Source organism: Ovis aries, chromosome 24 (genome assembly GCF_016772045.2).
Source record: "Ovis aries strain OAR_USU_Benz2616 breed Rambouillet chromosome 24, ARS-UI_Ramb_v3.0, whole genome shotgun sequence".
NCBI lineage: Eukaryota > Metazoa > Chordata > Mammalia > Artiodactyla > Bovidae > Ovis > Ovis aries.
Genome location: NC_056077.1, coordinates 4340797 through 4356919, shown reverse-complemented (window position 1 = coordinate 4356919; position 16123 = coordinate 4340797). Strand labels below are relative to the sequence as shown.

At 62.0% G+C, this 16123-nt stretch overlaps 1 protein-coding gene across 5 annotated transcripts in view; it reads right to left on the bottom strand.

Annotated features, from left to right (window-relative positions):
- MGRN1 (mahogunin ring finger 1) overlaps window positions 1-16123 on the bottom strand; it is a 36798-nt gene that overhangs the window by 2422 nt on the left and 18253 nt on the right. For 2 of the 5 annotated variants that reach the window (XM_060405636.1, XM_042239813.1), the window contains 11 exons: window positions 13590-13656; window positions 13131-13180; window positions 11519-11566; window positions 10196-10264; window positions 9444-9603; window positions 7607-7716; window positions 5536-5601; window positions 3901-4139; window positions 3335-3434; window positions 3151-3196; window positions 1813-1911 (listed from right to left, as the gene is read on the bottom strand). In XM_060405636.1, the coding sequence (XP_060261619.1) occupies window positions 1813-1911; window positions 3151-3196; window positions 3335-3434; window positions 3901-4139; window positions 5536-5601; window positions 7607-7716; window positions 9444-9603; window positions 10196-10264; window positions 11519-11566; window positions 13131-13180; window positions 13590-13656 (1054 nt within the window). Of the gene's footprint in view, window positions 1-341; window positions 387-1812; window positions 1912-3150; window positions 3197-3334; window positions 3435-3900; window positions 4140-5535; window positions 5602-7606; window positions 7717-9443; window positions 9604-10195; window positions 10265-11518; window positions 11567-13130; window positions 13181-13589; window positions 13657-16123 lie in introns of all 5 variants that reach the window. The other 3 variants (XM_042239815.2, XM_042239817.2, XM_042239814.1) reach the window with 3 other exon arrangements.

Here is a 16123-nt window from a genome sequence, read left to right as displayed (position 1 = left end):
GTCCGGGGACCACTCACAGGCTGACCCCAGAGCATGCTGGTGTTTCAGGAGGTTCCAGAGGTGGGGGACAGGCTAGTTGTCAGCAAAAGCAGGGTCCTGGCTGGCGCTGAGTCACTGATCCTGGGACCCTTGAGGCTACAAGAGCCTCACTAGGCCACCTGGTCCAGAGGGAAAGTCCTCCGGTTCCAAAGGCTGGTCGGACCCCTCCCCCAAGGACCACCTCTCTGGAGCACCCCTGCTGTGGCCTTCAGAAGCCTCTGGATTCAAAATCCAGGGCCCCAGAGAAGACTTCCCCATATGGGGAAGCAGCCCCCCGCCCCTCGTGCGAAGGCGTCACGTACCGGCTTACTCCTCTAAACCAGCGGAGCAGGAGCCGGGCCCCAGGGCTGCCAGAGGAGGAGAAAGACGGAAGCTCGGTTAGCAGGGTGCTCAGAGGGGCCGCACACTCCAGGCAGAGGCACCGGCACGGGGGACTGAGGTGCAGGCACGGGGGCGGGGTATGATAGGAACAAACGCCATGCGCACGCGGACAGGTTGACTCACGAGACGTGCCGAGCGCGTTTCCGAGAGCGCGCCCGGGCCTGGTGCTAAGGCAGAGGACGCCAGGCCGGGGAAGGACCCGGGCAGCCGGCAGGGATGAGGGGCTGTGCGCAGCGGGGCCCAGCAAGGGCCTCCAGCCCGCGGGGCTGATGGGGCGCTGGGCATCACAGGCCTCTCCGTTTTACGGATTTGCCCACCCCGACTTTATCCTATCTGGCAGGTTACACTAAGATCCACTAAACCACGCTTCCTCCACCCAGAGGACACCTGCAGTTGCTGAAAAGAAGGTACCCCCCACGTGTGGGGGCTCACGTTCTTAAAGCCACACAGTGCCGCGGGAGATGCTCAGGGTCTCTGCTGAAGGAGGAAGCTCGGGGGAAAGAGGCGGCGGCATGGGGTTGGGCGGTCACAAAAGCGGTGGATCCCTGAGGGCCCCAGCCTGCCCCCAGGAGCAGGCAGCCAAGCTAGAGGGAAGCGGGTAGAGGACAGCCCAGCGTGGCCCCCGTTCTGCGCTAGCGTCAAGAACCAAGCCCACCCCGCTGTCTGGTCACGCACCAGGGCCAGTCAGTGGCCTCTGCCACTCTCCCCACCCCGCAGCTGGCCAAGATCCGCAGGAGGTCTGAGACACGCTGGGGGTCCTGACCGCCAGAGGTCCCGTGCCCACTGATGGGCTGGGCCAGCCCTGCAAACGCCTGGACGCTCTGTGGGCCACTCGAGGGGTGAGAAGTAGGGGGCAGTCCTGCACGGGCTGAGTGTGCTCGGGGTGCCCCCCAGCAGCACCCAGGGGCCAGGGTGAGAGGCCGTCGGCAGGATCAGCAGGATCAGGATCCGTTCGAGGCTCCGGGAAGCGGAGTCTCTCCTGACCCCTCCTCCCCACCCCACCCGACCAGGTTTTCACCCTCAGGAAACACCAGGTCCTCTGGAGTCCTGAGTCGCTCTAACAGAGCTTCGCCCGTGGGTTCCTCTGGCGGGGGGGCCTGTGTGTGTCGGTGAGCGACCTGCTGTCTGCCTCTTCATACCAGCACCCCGACCTCCAAGCTCCCTCTGTTTGCACAGGCTCTGCTGCTCGGCCAGAAGCCCAGGGACAAGAGGCCCTTCCACACTGAAGCCCGTCTCAGCCCCCCAGTGCCCGGCCATAGCTCAAGGCAGTGTGGCTCCCGGGGCAGGCGGGGGCAGACAGGAGGGCCTTTCCCGCCACCAGGAAGGAACCAGGCTCTGAGGGCAACGAGGCTGCTCGTCTCGACTCCAGAACCTCAGGTGTAGCGCCCTTACCTGGTAGGTAGACGTCGGCAGGTGCACTGGGCTGGCTGCGGCCACAGGGCTCGGGGCTGCCGTCCTGCAGGACATTCTCGATGGACGGCACGCGGCTCCCTGCGGGGGACAGGGCAGGTGGGGGGCCTGCAGGCAGGAGGTGGTCCGGCCATGCCCCCGAGCCCAGACCCCAGCCCGACTCCCCCGTTCTCCCGGGACCGAGGCAGACGGTCCATTATGCTTTCTTCCTTTTTCCTTTTCTCCTGCCCCCCGACCCCTCTGGGGGGGTATGGGGCTCTGTTTTGTTTTTATTAGAAAAACATTCCATGCCCACATTGAAAAGAATGTCTGCTATCTTCCGAAACGGGCAGGTGGGCACACAGCTCCAGGCCCACAGCGGGGCATTCATGTCGGGGGTGGATCCTCCTCCTTACATGTCAGACCTCAGCTGGGACCTGCCCTGCACTTCTGGGGCCCTCAGAGGGCCCCGGATCCCATGACAGGGCCCTGGAGGCCCCCGGTCCTGGAGCACTCTGCAGGCAGGAAGGAGCTGCCGCCACTGGGGGGTGAAGCTGAGGCCTGAGGGGCAGACGGGCCTGCCTGCACGGTGAGCAGGAAGCAACAGCACTGGGCTCCCGGGGGGACACCCCCTTCCTGGCACCACTCCCAAGGGCCTGCAGGCCACGGTCACCCCGTGACCCTCAGGGCCAGGGGCCACGCAGCTGGGAGGGCTCACGCCGCCAGAGATGGCAGGGTGCTCTGGGGACCTTGACCACACCCGGGCCTCCCCCGACACCAAGCCTGGTGAGTCTCTGTCTCCTTGTCTGATGCGGGGAGGAACCACTGGGACAGCAGAGGGATGGCGTCTCCAAGTCGCATCACCTCCCTGGAGGCCCTGTGGTGGCTTGGCAGGTCCCTGCCCCACCCAGAGCCAGTGCCTGGCAGCGGCGGCTGGGACTAGACCCCAGGGGCCACTGAGTGCTAACGAAACCCTCTTCTCAGGAAGGGCACCAGGATCCCCGCATGGGGGACACACAGGGGAGGGACTGGCTGAGCTGTGCAAGCCCCCGGCCATCGGCCACACCAGGCCCGAGTCCCAGAGGCCCCGGTGGGACCCTGCTGTGGTGGGACAGGCAGAGCCCCAGGCCAAGAGCACAAGGCACCAACCACGGCAGAACCGTCCAGGTGGGAAGAGAAAAAACGGCTGTTGCCACTAAAGGACGGGCAGGGAGGGAAACCGGGTGGCCGAGGGCTATCCTCCGTGCAGGAACTGCGGTGTGTGGTCAGCCAGCAAGGCTCGGAGAACCCTCAGAGGAGCAGGGGCGGAGCACGGCGGGGCTCAGGCCAGGGTGCGCTCACCTTGCTTCAGCGACGAAGTCTCATCCACCGTCTCAGTCATGAAGCTCTAAGACACAAGACACATGCTTAGACCCTGGTGCTGACAGCCAGGCCCCGGACACGGGGGGCCCCACGGCCTTCAGCCCCTAGCAGTGGGGGCTGGGAGGCCAACAGGCAGGCAGAGGGGACAGGGCAGGGGCCTCACCTCGGGGGAGCTGCTCAGCGCCAGCCCCGCCCCGCCCGGCGCGGGCAGAGCCTCCGAGTCGTCCTCCTCGTGGATGGGGGACGACGGGGACCGGAGGGTGCTGGGGACAGAGGGGGCAGAGGACAGGCAGGTGAGCTCAACCAAGCCAGCCCCAGGGGCCCCAACAGCCGGGGGGCCAGCACGGGTGCGCCAGGCTGGGGAGTGCGTGGCAGGAGGCCCCCAGGGCCCGCACAGAGGGGAAGGGAGCCTCGGCCAAAGGACAAGCCCGTGGCCTCCCCAGTCTTTGGAGCCGCTCTGTGACACACAGAAGGCGCTGGGGCTGTGGGAGTTCTACAGAACCTGCGCCTCCTTCATACTCTGCTAGAAAACCCGTGAGCGTCTGAGAAAAACTGAGCCCAGCAGGGCGGGTCACCAGCACCTCCACGGGCGGCCCGGAGGACCCATGACTGACCCGCGGCCAGGCCCCAGGCACATGGCCCCCGGCTCGCAGTGGGGCAGGCGGGGTGGGGGCGGTGCAGCTGGCAGGGCTGCACGCCGCCGCAGGGGGCTGCCGGTGCCCGGCTCACCTGTCAGGGGACTTGCTCCGGGGCTTGCCCTTCTGCAGGCTGCTTTCCACCATCCGATCGATCCCAGCAAGTGGACAGCTGGCCTGCGACAGGCCGTCTGAGACGCCCGAGTAGGTGATCTCCTCGTAGAGGGGAGCCGTGGGAGCGGCTGGGGGGATGGCTGGGGGCACCGCCCGAAGGCCATTGAGCGCCTCGAGCAAGGAGATGGGCTCGTAGCCGGGCGGGATGCCGTCGGCGCTCTGTGGAGGGAGTGGGGGTGAGGGACCAGCCGGCCAGGCGCCCGCCCACTGCCCACGGCGCCCCCGAGACGGTCTGCTCCCCAGAGCCTGCTCTCTGACCGTCCCCCGACCACTCCACCTTCCAGGGTCTTGTCCCCCACCCTCGGGGGGCACCCCTGCCCAGGGAGGCCTCGGCCATCAGCCGTGGCCCTGGACATCCAAGTGTCCATGTGGTGCCCAGCATGGAGGCAGAGAAGGCGTCCAGAAGGCCACCCGCCCCGGCCTCGGCCAGCCCCTGCCTGGCTTTCTGCTCCTGCCTGGTGGGCGCAGAGCGTGGGGGGCGCAGTTAGTAAGAGGAAGGGCCGGAGCAGGAGGGCAGCAAAGCCGTGGGAGAAGCCGCTGGGAGGGCGCGGTCCAGGCCAAGAGGACCCGCTCGACACGGGTCGGGCCCAGAGACCTTCCGGGGCTGCGCAAGCACTGCTGGGCCAACACGGGCTCCCGGGAGTCTAATGGGCCCAAGACTGGCACTGCCCACGCTGGGAGGATCCAACCAACGGGCTAAGTTCAGGGCTAAAGGCGAAGGGAGCGGGAGGCCAGGCGCCGGGGCTGTTAGTTGGGCTGCCGGGGCTGCAGGTGGGACGGCCACCTGCCATCAGCTTGTGAGCGAGGTGAAGGGCAGTGTGCTCTCCTCAGAGGCCCTGCCTGCCCCGCTGACCTGCAAGAGGTGACAGGGTGAACCTGGGGGCAGGGCGGGCAGAGGAGCCGGCTGGGGCTTCCTGTCCTCAGCGGCCACCTCCGGGCCACCTGGGACCATGGTGCCTGCGTCTGCTCCCAGGCTGCCTGCAGGCTCAAGTTATTACTCTAATCTCCCTCGCCCCTCGGAACAGGAAGGAGAAAAGGAAATCTCTGTGTCTAAGCTGACCTTCGGGGACCCTGACTCTCTGCCTTTTACCCAGGGGGGGTGTCCAGGCAGAGGCCCGGCCCGGCAGCTACTCACTACCTGCCCCCTGCCTGCCCCCACCCCGAGATGCAGGGAAAATGAGAGAAATACGAGTGTTGGCCCGCAGGGCAGGGGTGCAGGGCGAGCAAGCGTGAGGGACATTCGCAACAAGAGCGGCAGCCTTAGTTCCACCTCCGACGTCATTCCACTGCCAGCAAGAAAAAAAAGGGAAACAGGGCACTCGGGAGAAAGCAGAGCTGGCGAGAGGGGTGCCGGGGCTTCGTGCCGACAGACCTTGTGTTCTGCTTGTTCCACAAAACTCCCTTCCTGGGCGGGCACGCCGGGACTGGGGATAGTGGGTCTGACAGGTTAAAGGAACTGGACACACTGGCCTGGGGTGAAAGTGCGTGCCCGTTCCGTCACTGCAGTCATCGGGGCACGGGGCAGAGACGAAGCCACGGGGCCAGACACACTTACTGTTTCCCCTTTAGGTTTCTTGCTGGCCAGGGAGGCGGGGTGCGACTTTGATTTTTTAAAGGGACACTGTCAAGATAAAAATCATAGGTTTTACCGCTGCCACCCCCCGTGCGGCGCCGAGTGGGCTGGACGGGGTCTCCCTGGCCTTCTGGCCTCCGGGCAGGCCGGGAGCCAGCGCTTTGCAAACTCTACCAGCCTCTGAGCCGCCCACGGGGACCTGCCTGAGCACAGGTTCTACCTCGGGGCCTGGGTAGGCTGGGCCTGTGCGTCCTCTTGGCACTGGAGGAGCCAGTGCCTGTCCCCAGCGGCCACTCCTGGTTTGGGCCAACCCCCACCCCCTGCCAAGCAGCAGGTCCTGGCTGGGGCAGGCAAGACAGCGGCCAAGCACGCCCCACGAGGGGGCCCAGCTGGGCACAGAGAAGGGAGCTGGAGGCCCCAACACGGCCTGGTCGACTCACTGCCAAGCCTGACTCCTAAAGATGGAGTTAAAGCCTCCGATCGCTCCCACTCAGTGCTGATCTTAAGATTCACTGCAGAAAATGGCTCATGTGGGCTCTGGTACTTCGTGGAAACTGCTCGCGCAGGGAACGTGGTAGAGAATGAGGGCCCCTTACTTGGGATCATAACCTCCAGAGAGGGCTGCGCTAGCCCTAGGGAGCGTGCAACGTTAACCATCCATGCCCTGGGCTGCCCTGCACTGTGGGAGGTGCTTCAGCCCTTCCACAGTGAGAGGGACAAACACGGGAGGGTCCCACCTGACCCTCGGACACCAGGGCAGAAATCGGGAGCAGCGGCAGTAAGAACCCACTGCCTGAGCGCACCCTCCATGGAGCAGCCAGCCTCCTGCCTCGGGGTGGGAACCTCAGCACCGTTCTCCCCACCAGCAACATGGGTGGTGCTGGAGAAGGTGCTCACTGCTCTGAAATAAAGTCTACCGTTAAACGGCCGAGGGCCTGGTTTCAGAGCTGGAAGCCCTGGTGCCTACAGGCCTAGCAGGATAAGCAGTGTGGCTGGCCTGGGACAGTGGGGAGATGGGCATCCTTGCCCCTGATCCAGGGGCACACAGCACCTTAAGATACTGAAAGACTTAAACAGCGGCCCAGTTCTCAAACACTGGGGCAGAACTCGTCACACCTGCTGGCCCAGGGCAGGCACCGTCTGTGGGGATGCCAGGCCGGGCAGTGTTGGCTTGTCTCCCTTTCAGAGTGCTGGCAGGGCCTCTGAGAATCACGGGATCCAAACAACTCAGTCGAGAGCCAAGAAAACAGGCTCAGAAGCTGACAACGCTCAAAGCCAGTGGGGACCCGGAAGCCGGGCCTACCCCACGTCCCTCCTCCATCTTTTGTCTCTCTGCCCACCTCGGCGACCCCCGAACCCCTGCCCCGTCTGTGTGTCTCTCCACACTTCCCTCTGCTTCTCCACCTGCCCTTCTCTCAGCACCGCCCTGTCAACCTTCATCCCCATCTGCCCATGTCTCTGTGTTTCTGTGTCTGTCTCCCTCCCCGTCTCTCGAGGTCCCTGAAGCCTGGTCTAACTCCCCTCGTCCGCTGCAGCAAGGTCTGACCCACGGTTTCTCGGGAGCAGGTGCGGCGGACGGCTGCGGGTGCCCTCCTGTGTGCCTGGGCAGGGGCTGGGAGGGCAGGGAGCAGGTGAGGATGCGCCACTGCCGCCCTTCGGAGGAGAACTCCCTTCCTGAGAGCACACAATGCCCCTGGCTGTCTGGTGTGGTGGAGCAGAGGTGACTGACACCACGACTCAGGCTCAGCCAAAGGTCACCTGCGTCTCAGAACCTTGCTATTGGTAGAAGCAACGTCCTCGGGGCAGCCGGCACTCACGGGGCCGGGGTCGACCCCCCGAATTCAGCCTCACCGCTGCCCCCTGGGACCAGGCAGGTGAGCCAGGGGCCCCAAAAGCTGGCAGGGCACGGCCCTAAGGGCAGAGCCTGGGCAGCCCGCTGCTGCCCCACCAGCCCCACCAGGAGCCCTCTCTGCCCGAACGTGAGGGCGGGGCTTCTCACAGGCCCCCACCCCCGCCCTCTCCAGCTCCAGCACAGAAAGGAAGATGCACTCACAGAATGCTCGTCATGGTCCATGCTCTGGGCCAAAACAGGGCTGAAGGAGATGGGGGACAGGGCCCCCGGCTTCTTGCGCACCGCCCGGATCTGCAGAAGAGCTCGGAACGCTGCGGGGGAGGGAGGGGTTCAGATCACGTGGGGGCAGCACTCTGAGACCCTGCTGAGCTTTGGGGACCCTGACGACCACCCACCCTGCAGTGATCCCGGGAGAGGCCCGGGTCAAGGTTAAAGGAGAAAAAAAAAAGAAGGGAAAGAATATAAGTAGATTCCTCCCTGTAGGAAGCCAGAGGCTCCAGGGAAACATACCACCTTCTTGGAATTGAATATAAGAATGAATCCCTAAAGACCATGATTCTCAGACACGAGGAATTTCAGTCAGTCCAATACAGCTGATGAAACATAACCACCATTATATTTTAGTTTTCAGGTGGATGAAGAATTTGTTTTGTGAAAAGTACAGTAGTCATGAAATAGTACTTGTTATTGAAAATGAAACAAATGATTTAATCACAACAAAAGCCTTCAAAATGCCCTGCCCTGGTCTCCTCTGACTGTATATACAAACAACTGAACGCCTTTAAGCTGGAATGTAATTCACTAAAAACAAAAGTAAATCCAGTTGGGAAACAAAGTAAAATGGCATGTTATTAATCCTTACTGAATGTAAGTTAGGTTTTTTAATATGCTAAACGATTTCATAGGGCAAAGAGCACCTAGTTACAAAGACCAATTTGCATTAAAAAATAAAACACTGGACTTTTTTTTTTTTTTTTTTTATACCAGGCTTCAGGGCACCCACCAGTCTGTGGGATCTCAGTCCCCACCAGGGATTAAACCTGGGTCCCAGCAGTGAAAGCCTGGAGCTCTAACCACTAGGATACCAGGGAACTCCCTGAGCTTTGCTATTTGTAAATCACACTTTCTTTTTCTCTCCCAGGGTTTCCCAAGGCCATGAATATTGATTAACTGCTCTGAAGCATGATTTTAACGTAGCTATAAACTATCCAACAAAAGAGCTTTATAGCGAACAGTCACTGACCAAAGAACTAAACACAACAATAAAAACATGTTTTTACGACCCGAATTTCAAATCTACCCATGCACTGCTTCCGAAAGCAACAATACACCTGACAGCCGCCTATGACTGAAAAAAAAAAAGGGCCATCCTTTATTTATTCAGAGAAAATGTCCCGCAGCGGCCACACAAGGGCGCCCTCACTGCCCACACCCAGCACCCACTGGGACCCAGCCAGGACCCCAGAGACACCAGCAGGACCCACGCCCTGAGGACGCTCCTTCTCTGCTGGAGGATGGATGTTTTACTCAAAATTCGGCCTGATGTGACAACCTTTTCCAGATGCTCCAGGAAACCAAATTTAACTCCGTGATCATTTACACCCAGCACATTTTCCACTTTATTGTTGTGTCTTATCAGACTCATTTGAAAAGACCCTGATGCTGGGAAAGACTTAGCAGCAGCAGCAGCTGGCAAAGATTGAAGGTGGAAGAAGGGGACGGCAGAGGATGAGATGGTTGGATGCCATCACCAACTCGATGGACATGAGTTTGAATAAGCTCCAGGAGTTGGTGATGGAGGCCTGGCGTGCTTCGGTCCGTGGGGTCGCAGAGTCGGACACGACTGAGCAACTGAACTGAACTGAACTGCTGAGTCTGTCCCATGTACTCCTTGAGAAGCTCTGAGTCGCTGATCGCGTCTCGGCAGCTCCCTGCACACACCGGCCGCCAGTCCCTCCTGGACCGGGTCCGACCTCCCCAGCGGTGCTGGCCGTGACTGCGGGGACCTGCCTGTGCCGCCCCCGCCTGCCCCACTCACGCAGCCGGCAGATGGGGCAGTTGCTGGCCTGGTAGCGCAGCGTGTCCGCACAGGAGTTGCAGAGGCAGAGGTGGCGGCAGGGCAGGATCAGCGTGTCCCGGAGGTCAGACAGGCACACCACGCACTCGCTACTGTTGTCGCTGTTCTCCTCATCCGAGGGCTGCGGGGACACGAGGCGCCCAGGGTCAGTGGCTCCCGAGGCCAGAGGTCAGACGCTGGGGACCTTCCCCTCGGGGGCTGCGGGGGCCAAGGGAAGCCCCCGGGGGCAGAGGAAGGTCACCGAGGAGCAGGGCGTCCCCCCATCTACCCCCCAAATAGAGAGGACTCAGGTCTCCTGTTGCCCACAATTGAGGGGGTCTGTGCCCCCACACCCAGGCTCTATGGGCCGCCAGGCTCCCCTCACGGATGTCACACCCCGAGCTGAGCCGCTGCTGTGAGGGGGGAAAGGCCAGGGCCACCTGGGCAAGGTCTGGGGGCAGGAGCCGGCCCGGCGTCCCAGGCTGCCCCGACAGCCGGAGCCCAGTGATGGGAGGAGGCAGCGCATGTGCTGGAAAAAGGACAAAACGTCCCACAGACTCTGATAACTCAAGAATGAAGGAAAAGCGATGGAGCCGGGGTCCTGGGGCCTCCAGGGGAAGGCACGGCAGGGCCCTGGCCAGGATGGGGGCCCAGGCAGGTCACCACCTCCGAGCAGCCAGCGGAGCGCGGGGGGCACGTTGGCCTGGCCTGCCCGTGGGGCCGCGAGCACGCACCTTGGTCTCCTGGTTGTTCTTGTTCTCAATGCCATAGATCTCCTGCAGCAGGTAGCTAACCCGGTCCACCTGCAGGGCACAGCGGTCTCTGGGCACTCACCTCCCCCCGCCCAAGAGCTCCTCTGCAACCCCCAGCCCGACACCCACTCCCAGGGGCCGGGCTCAGGTCCTGGGGGCAGGCGTGGGCGTCCGCTCTGTCCAACCCCCGTCCCCCGCAGGGAACAGATACTGCTGGAGACGGGCAGGGTAAGGTGCCCACAGGAAGCATGGACACTGGGTTCGGCCAGGCCCTGCCCAGCCCGGATGGCGTGGAGCCAAGCTCTACTGGGCCTGGTGACCACACTTTCTGCTCACCTTATCAGGCCCAACCCCACAGGAAAACGACTCTGGACCCTCCTGTCACCCCTCCCGCCCAAGACTGACCAGAGTCAGGCCTCAAGCAGACTACGTTTCAGGGTGGCCTGAGTTGCTGCATTTCCCACCACACAGACCACAAAGACCCTCCTGAGAGCCATGGTGTGCCAGTCAGCTCTCCGAAACCCATGCCTGGACCACCACTGGGGTCTCCTGCCCTCCAGCCACCTCCAGGCGTTGGCCCTGCCAGGGTTCTCTCGAGCCCTCTCTTAAAAAACTGGCCACCGCCAGCCCCGGGCCGTGGCTGACACGCCTGAGCAGCGGCATACAAGGGCAACCTGATCATCAGGGCTCTGGAGAAAGACCCCACCGGGGCCACGGTTAGACTAGCCTCTAGGCTCGGCTCAAGGGGCCCTGGCCTCTAAATCCTCACAGAATGCTCTGAAGCGGGAGGCCACCAGGGGTGATTCTTCCAGGGGCTGGAACATGGAGTTACTGACTCCAAAGAAAGGCCGTACTGGTCTATAGCTCCCATGGGTTCCAAGAGATTCCATCTTTGCCTTAAATACGGATCAAGTTGATTCAAGTCTTTATTCAACACGCAGGTCATTTCAGCAAATTGGAAGGAGGAAGGAGGAAAACTGCAGTGTTTCTTTCCTAATTTCTTCCTTCCTCCCCTCCCTCCCTCCCTTCTCTCCTTCTGTCCATTCACACGTTCAGCCAACGTTTACACAAGACTCAGAACTACAGTGGTCAACGCAGATGCGTAGTGGGTACGCAGTACACGCAGACACACCCAGTGACTCTGACGCTGACTTCTGGAGCCCAGGGCCCACTGCAGCGGTGTCGCCAGCTAATTCCGCAGCAGCCATGGCGGCCTCGCAGAATAACCCACAGAGACCACAGGGTCACGTGTGTGCACGAGTCTCAGATCTAAAGGGCTCCCGGTGTTCCCTCTGACAGACTTACGATTTGCTTCTGCTTTAAAGGCTTCACGGAGAAGCTGCCGTCCATGTGCTGCGGGGGGGAAAGACCCAGACGTTAACCTGGCCGTGCTCAGGCCCACCCTTGGTCAACCCACATCCCCGGCTCAAAAAAAGAAGGACCCCACAAAGACTTGAGAGTCAGGCCAGGGATTCTCAAATCAGCCCTCTGACCTGGCTTCGAAACTACCCGGAGAATCTTCTAAATATACTGCCGCCTCGGTTCCACCCTGATCTACAAAACCCAACTCTCCCTGGGTAGTTAGCTCTCGAGGAGGCTCAAGTTCACCATCAGCCGAGTCCCGACGATGGCGCCTCCCTAGGGCGGGAAGCAGCACTTGGGCTGCAGGAACTGAGACAGGTGGCTCCAGGCCTCAGAGAGCCTGGTCTGATCACGAAGACAGCACGAGGGCGTCACACGCCTGCTTCTGCAGGGAAGCCCAAAGCTCAGAACCGTGAGGACAAGCGGGTCGGGAGGGATCTGGGGAGCCACACTGCTCTGAGCCCACAGTTAATCAATCACAGAACCTGATCTGAGCTCCTGCTCCCCAAACACCCTTTCTGAGTCCACCGAGATCAGCACCTGGCCTTTTTTGAAAGCCTGGTAGGTTCTGAGCGAAGTTTCTAGTATACTGCACCCCAAAAATAAGGCTGTTTCTCACAGGGCTCTAAACGCAAAGCCCAGAACGGAATGTCTGCCAGCGACAGCCCATCTCCGGCCAGAGCAGACAGATGGCTAAACAGTCACCGTTCCCTCCGACCAGGCCAGCCTGAGTACAGCCAAGGGGCCCAGAGAGGGAGAGGGCTGTCCCTGCCCCCCACCAGAGGGGCCTCAGGCCGGCTGACTGACCCCCGGGGGCACCGGGAAAGGCCGGGATCGCAGGGAGGAGCCGGACTCGCACGGGAGGCTCTCAGGGCTGGACACACGGCTGCGGGAGCCGGGGTCCAGCGGGACGTGCAGGTCTGAGCCCGGCGGCGTCGTCGCGTCCTGCTCCTTGGCCACCCGGGCCACAGGCTGATGCTGAAATCTGCCCGGTGCTGGCCAATGTCCACAGGAGGCGGGGCTTGGCCGTGGCCTCTGCAATCAGGGGCCACGCCCCACGACTTCCAGCAGGGCTCTCAGTGCGCAGGCACCCTGTCCCAACACTGCCAGGCCCTTGCTCGCTGCATGCATGGATACACGGAACTGCCTGGCCCCCAGGAACAACACGGCCGGCAAGAGGACCATCCTGAGACCCTGAGACTCCCTCGTGCAGAGTTGGCAGTGAAAGTGACCGTAAGTTCCCCCACTACACACTGAACACATACATGAACAGCCAGGGCCTAGACTCGGGTCTGGGTGGGAAGAAAGGGACAAACACCTAAGCTCAAACACGTGTAATGCCAGTAAGTGAATCCTTCCATGTAAATGGTCTTATTCTATGTGGGCACCCCGAACTCGGGGCCCCCAGGAGGGCGTGAGCCTCACATCTAGGGCCGTGCCAGGCAGACAACAGACCCTCGGCCACCCCGCCAGCATTCACTGGGCGCCTACTGTGTGCAGGACATGACGGTAAATAAGAGGTCAGCAGGGCAGTAAGGAGCAGGACGGGACTTACCTTTTCAAAGGCGGCCAAGAGCACATGGGCGTGGCCGGTCACTTCCACGACTGCCCGGGAGAGAGGAGGGTGGTCAGAGCCGGCCTCCGCCGCCCCGACCCCAGCCCTGGGCTTCTTCTCTCCAGACAGCGCTTCCCCAGCTCACAGCCTGCACGTGGAGCCCACCCCTCCGGGGACCCCGTGGCCCACAGCAGCGGAAGGTGGCGGTTGGCGTGGTCCGGGGGCTGACAGCCTTCGCAGCTCCCCCGCGGGGTGGATGCCAGCACCGCTGGCCTGTCTGCCCTGGGATCCACCCTGGGGGAGCGGGGTCGGCACCGCCCGCGGCCGACGGGGGGCCTAGAACCCTCAGCCTGCTGAGCCACATGGGCACTCTCTCTGGACCGAACCCCCCCGCCCCCGACGGATGGGGTAAGAAGGTCCTTGTGCCTGGAAGGGGTGTTGAGGGGAGATGCCACTCACCGTCCCCCTCATCCACCACGGCCTGGATGACCACTGGAAACACACCCCGGTCCAGGTCAAAGTTCAACTGAGGAGGGAAGGAGGGGACAGTGGTCAGAGCGAGCTGGACGGAGCGGGTGCCCTGAGTGGGGGCATCGAGGCGGTGGGCCAGAGCACGCACAGGCGCCTGTTCCTCTCTGCAGGGAACGGAGTAAAAGGGCACGCCTGTGTTCTGCGTGTAACTCGGGGCCACTGGAGACGTCTGTACCACCTTTTCCAGAACGTCCTCACCCGCCCTCCCAGCCCCCGGACCTCCACACTGCCCACACGTGGCCCCCAACCCTGGACGGTGCCAGAAACAAAAGTGCTCGCGCCAGCCCCCTGCGGCAGGCGCCCCTGACACGGCAGCGTTGTCACAGTGCGTCCGCCACCCGGGGAGGCCTGGCCAGGCTGCACCGTCTCCCACACCTGCTCACGGACACTGGGTTGCGTGGGCCAGCCTCTGCCTGACCCCGGTGCACCTCCAGGCACTGGGTGCCGTGGCGACCCAGCATCTAACCTTGGGAAGAACAGCTCCCGCCTGGCCCAGCAGAGATGGACGCAGAGTGGAGGAGCCCGTGTGGCTGTCTGGGCTTGCGGAAAGGGCTCCCCTCACCGTCCCTCCCCTCCAGCTTAAACCTGCCTGCGATCCCCGCTGCCCACCACACTCCACCCAAGTGTCCACCCGGTGCAGCCCTGTATCTGCGCACCAGTGGGGCGTCACACGGAGCCAGTGGGGCATCACACAGAGCCCGCGTGGCGTCACACAGAGCCCGCGGGGCAGAGGCGCTTGGTGAACACATCTGCCTCAGGGTGGTGCCTGGCGGGTCCCCAGCTGCAGGGAAGCGGGGGGAGCCAGTGCTGGGACGGGGCAGATAGCACGGCCAGGTTCGGGTCTGGCTCTGCAGTGCCAGCCTCTGGTCCCAGTCCTGACCCAAAGACTATGAGCTGGGAGGGCACGCGGGCCACGGCTGGAGGATGGCACGTCCCCAAGCACCCTGGGACGCAGGTTGGGACCACACGTCTCCCCTGGTCCCAGGCTTCAGCTGAGAGCGTAGTTAGCTCAGCAGGGGCCCGCCCGTCCGGATGACATGGGACCCGGCACACAGCCATCCAGCTTTTCATGATTGATGCCAGTAGGTTCCTGATTTTCTTAAGCCAGACTGAGGGGCTTCTGCCGCTTGTGAACAAAGAAGCCCTGACAGAAACCCGGCTCTGACAGCCCCTGCAGCCTCCCTGGTGCTCCTGTGAGCACTCAGAGCCCAGAGCGCACGGCAGCGCCTAGCATGGGACATCTGTCCAACAGAGGGGCGCTGCAAACCCCGGGGGTGACGACACTGGCTGGTCCGGGGCTGAGCCAGCGGACTGGGGTGGTGACGACTGGGCACCTCGACCCCGCCACCCCCCAGACACCAGGACCCGGTTGAGGGGACCCAGGGAGAGTGGGCACCCAGAGAGCAAGAACCACCTCCCCTGAAACTCCTGCTCCCCAGAGCCAGAACCAGGCCTGCAGGGAGAGGACAGAGACATGCGCCCACCCAGAAGGTCTGCGGGAGATGGTTCTTTTCTTAAAATGCTTTTTGTCGAGCCAAATGGCATGTGGAATCTTAGTCCCCACCCAGGGATGGACCCGCACCCCCCTGCGGTGAAAGCACGGAGTCTTAACCACTGGGCCACCAGGGAAGTCCCTGGGGACGTGGGTTTTCAATGCGGGGGCAAGGCTTTCTTAGGGAAAACGGGGGCCAGGTTAGGAGCTGGAGAGCAACGAACACCAGAGGGAGCCCCGCTACACTCTGCTGTCACAGAGGAGCCACCAGACAAGGGTCTGCAAGCCCCAGGCCAGACAGACACGGGGAAATGTGGGAAGGAGAGCGGGGAGGGGAGGGGGAGACGCAGCTGTGACTAAAACCACCAGAGGCCCACAAGGAGCTGGTGGGGAAACTTTGAAGAAGCCCCACCAGCCACAAGGAGACCTGTAGGTATCGACATGGAAAGACCACATTGTGGTCCAGGAACAAAAGAAAACAACACACACGTGCGGCAGGCGGCCACGTGGGAAATCTCTACACCTTCCTCTTACTTTTGTTGTGAACCTAAAATCACTCTAAAAAAGCCTTTAAACAGCAAACTAAAACAAAGATAAATGAAAACACACATCTAAAGACTTGCGTGCAAACATTCACGGCACCATCATTCATGGCAGCCAAAAGGTGGAAGCCACCCCCATATCCATCACCAGCTAGTGAACGGACAAACAAAACGAGGTCGCATCCATCCAGCGGGACGCTATGCGGTCACACAAAGGGATGAAGAACCGACATATGCTACAATGTGGATACAACATGGACAAGCCTTGAAGACGTGACGCTGAGTGACAGAAGCCAGACACCAACGGTCACGTTCATGAGAAATGTCCAGGAGAGACAAATCCAAAGAGACAGGAAGCGGACGAGTGGATGCCGGGGGCTGGAGGAGCGGGGCGGGACTGCTAACGGGCAGAGGGTTTCTCTTGGGGG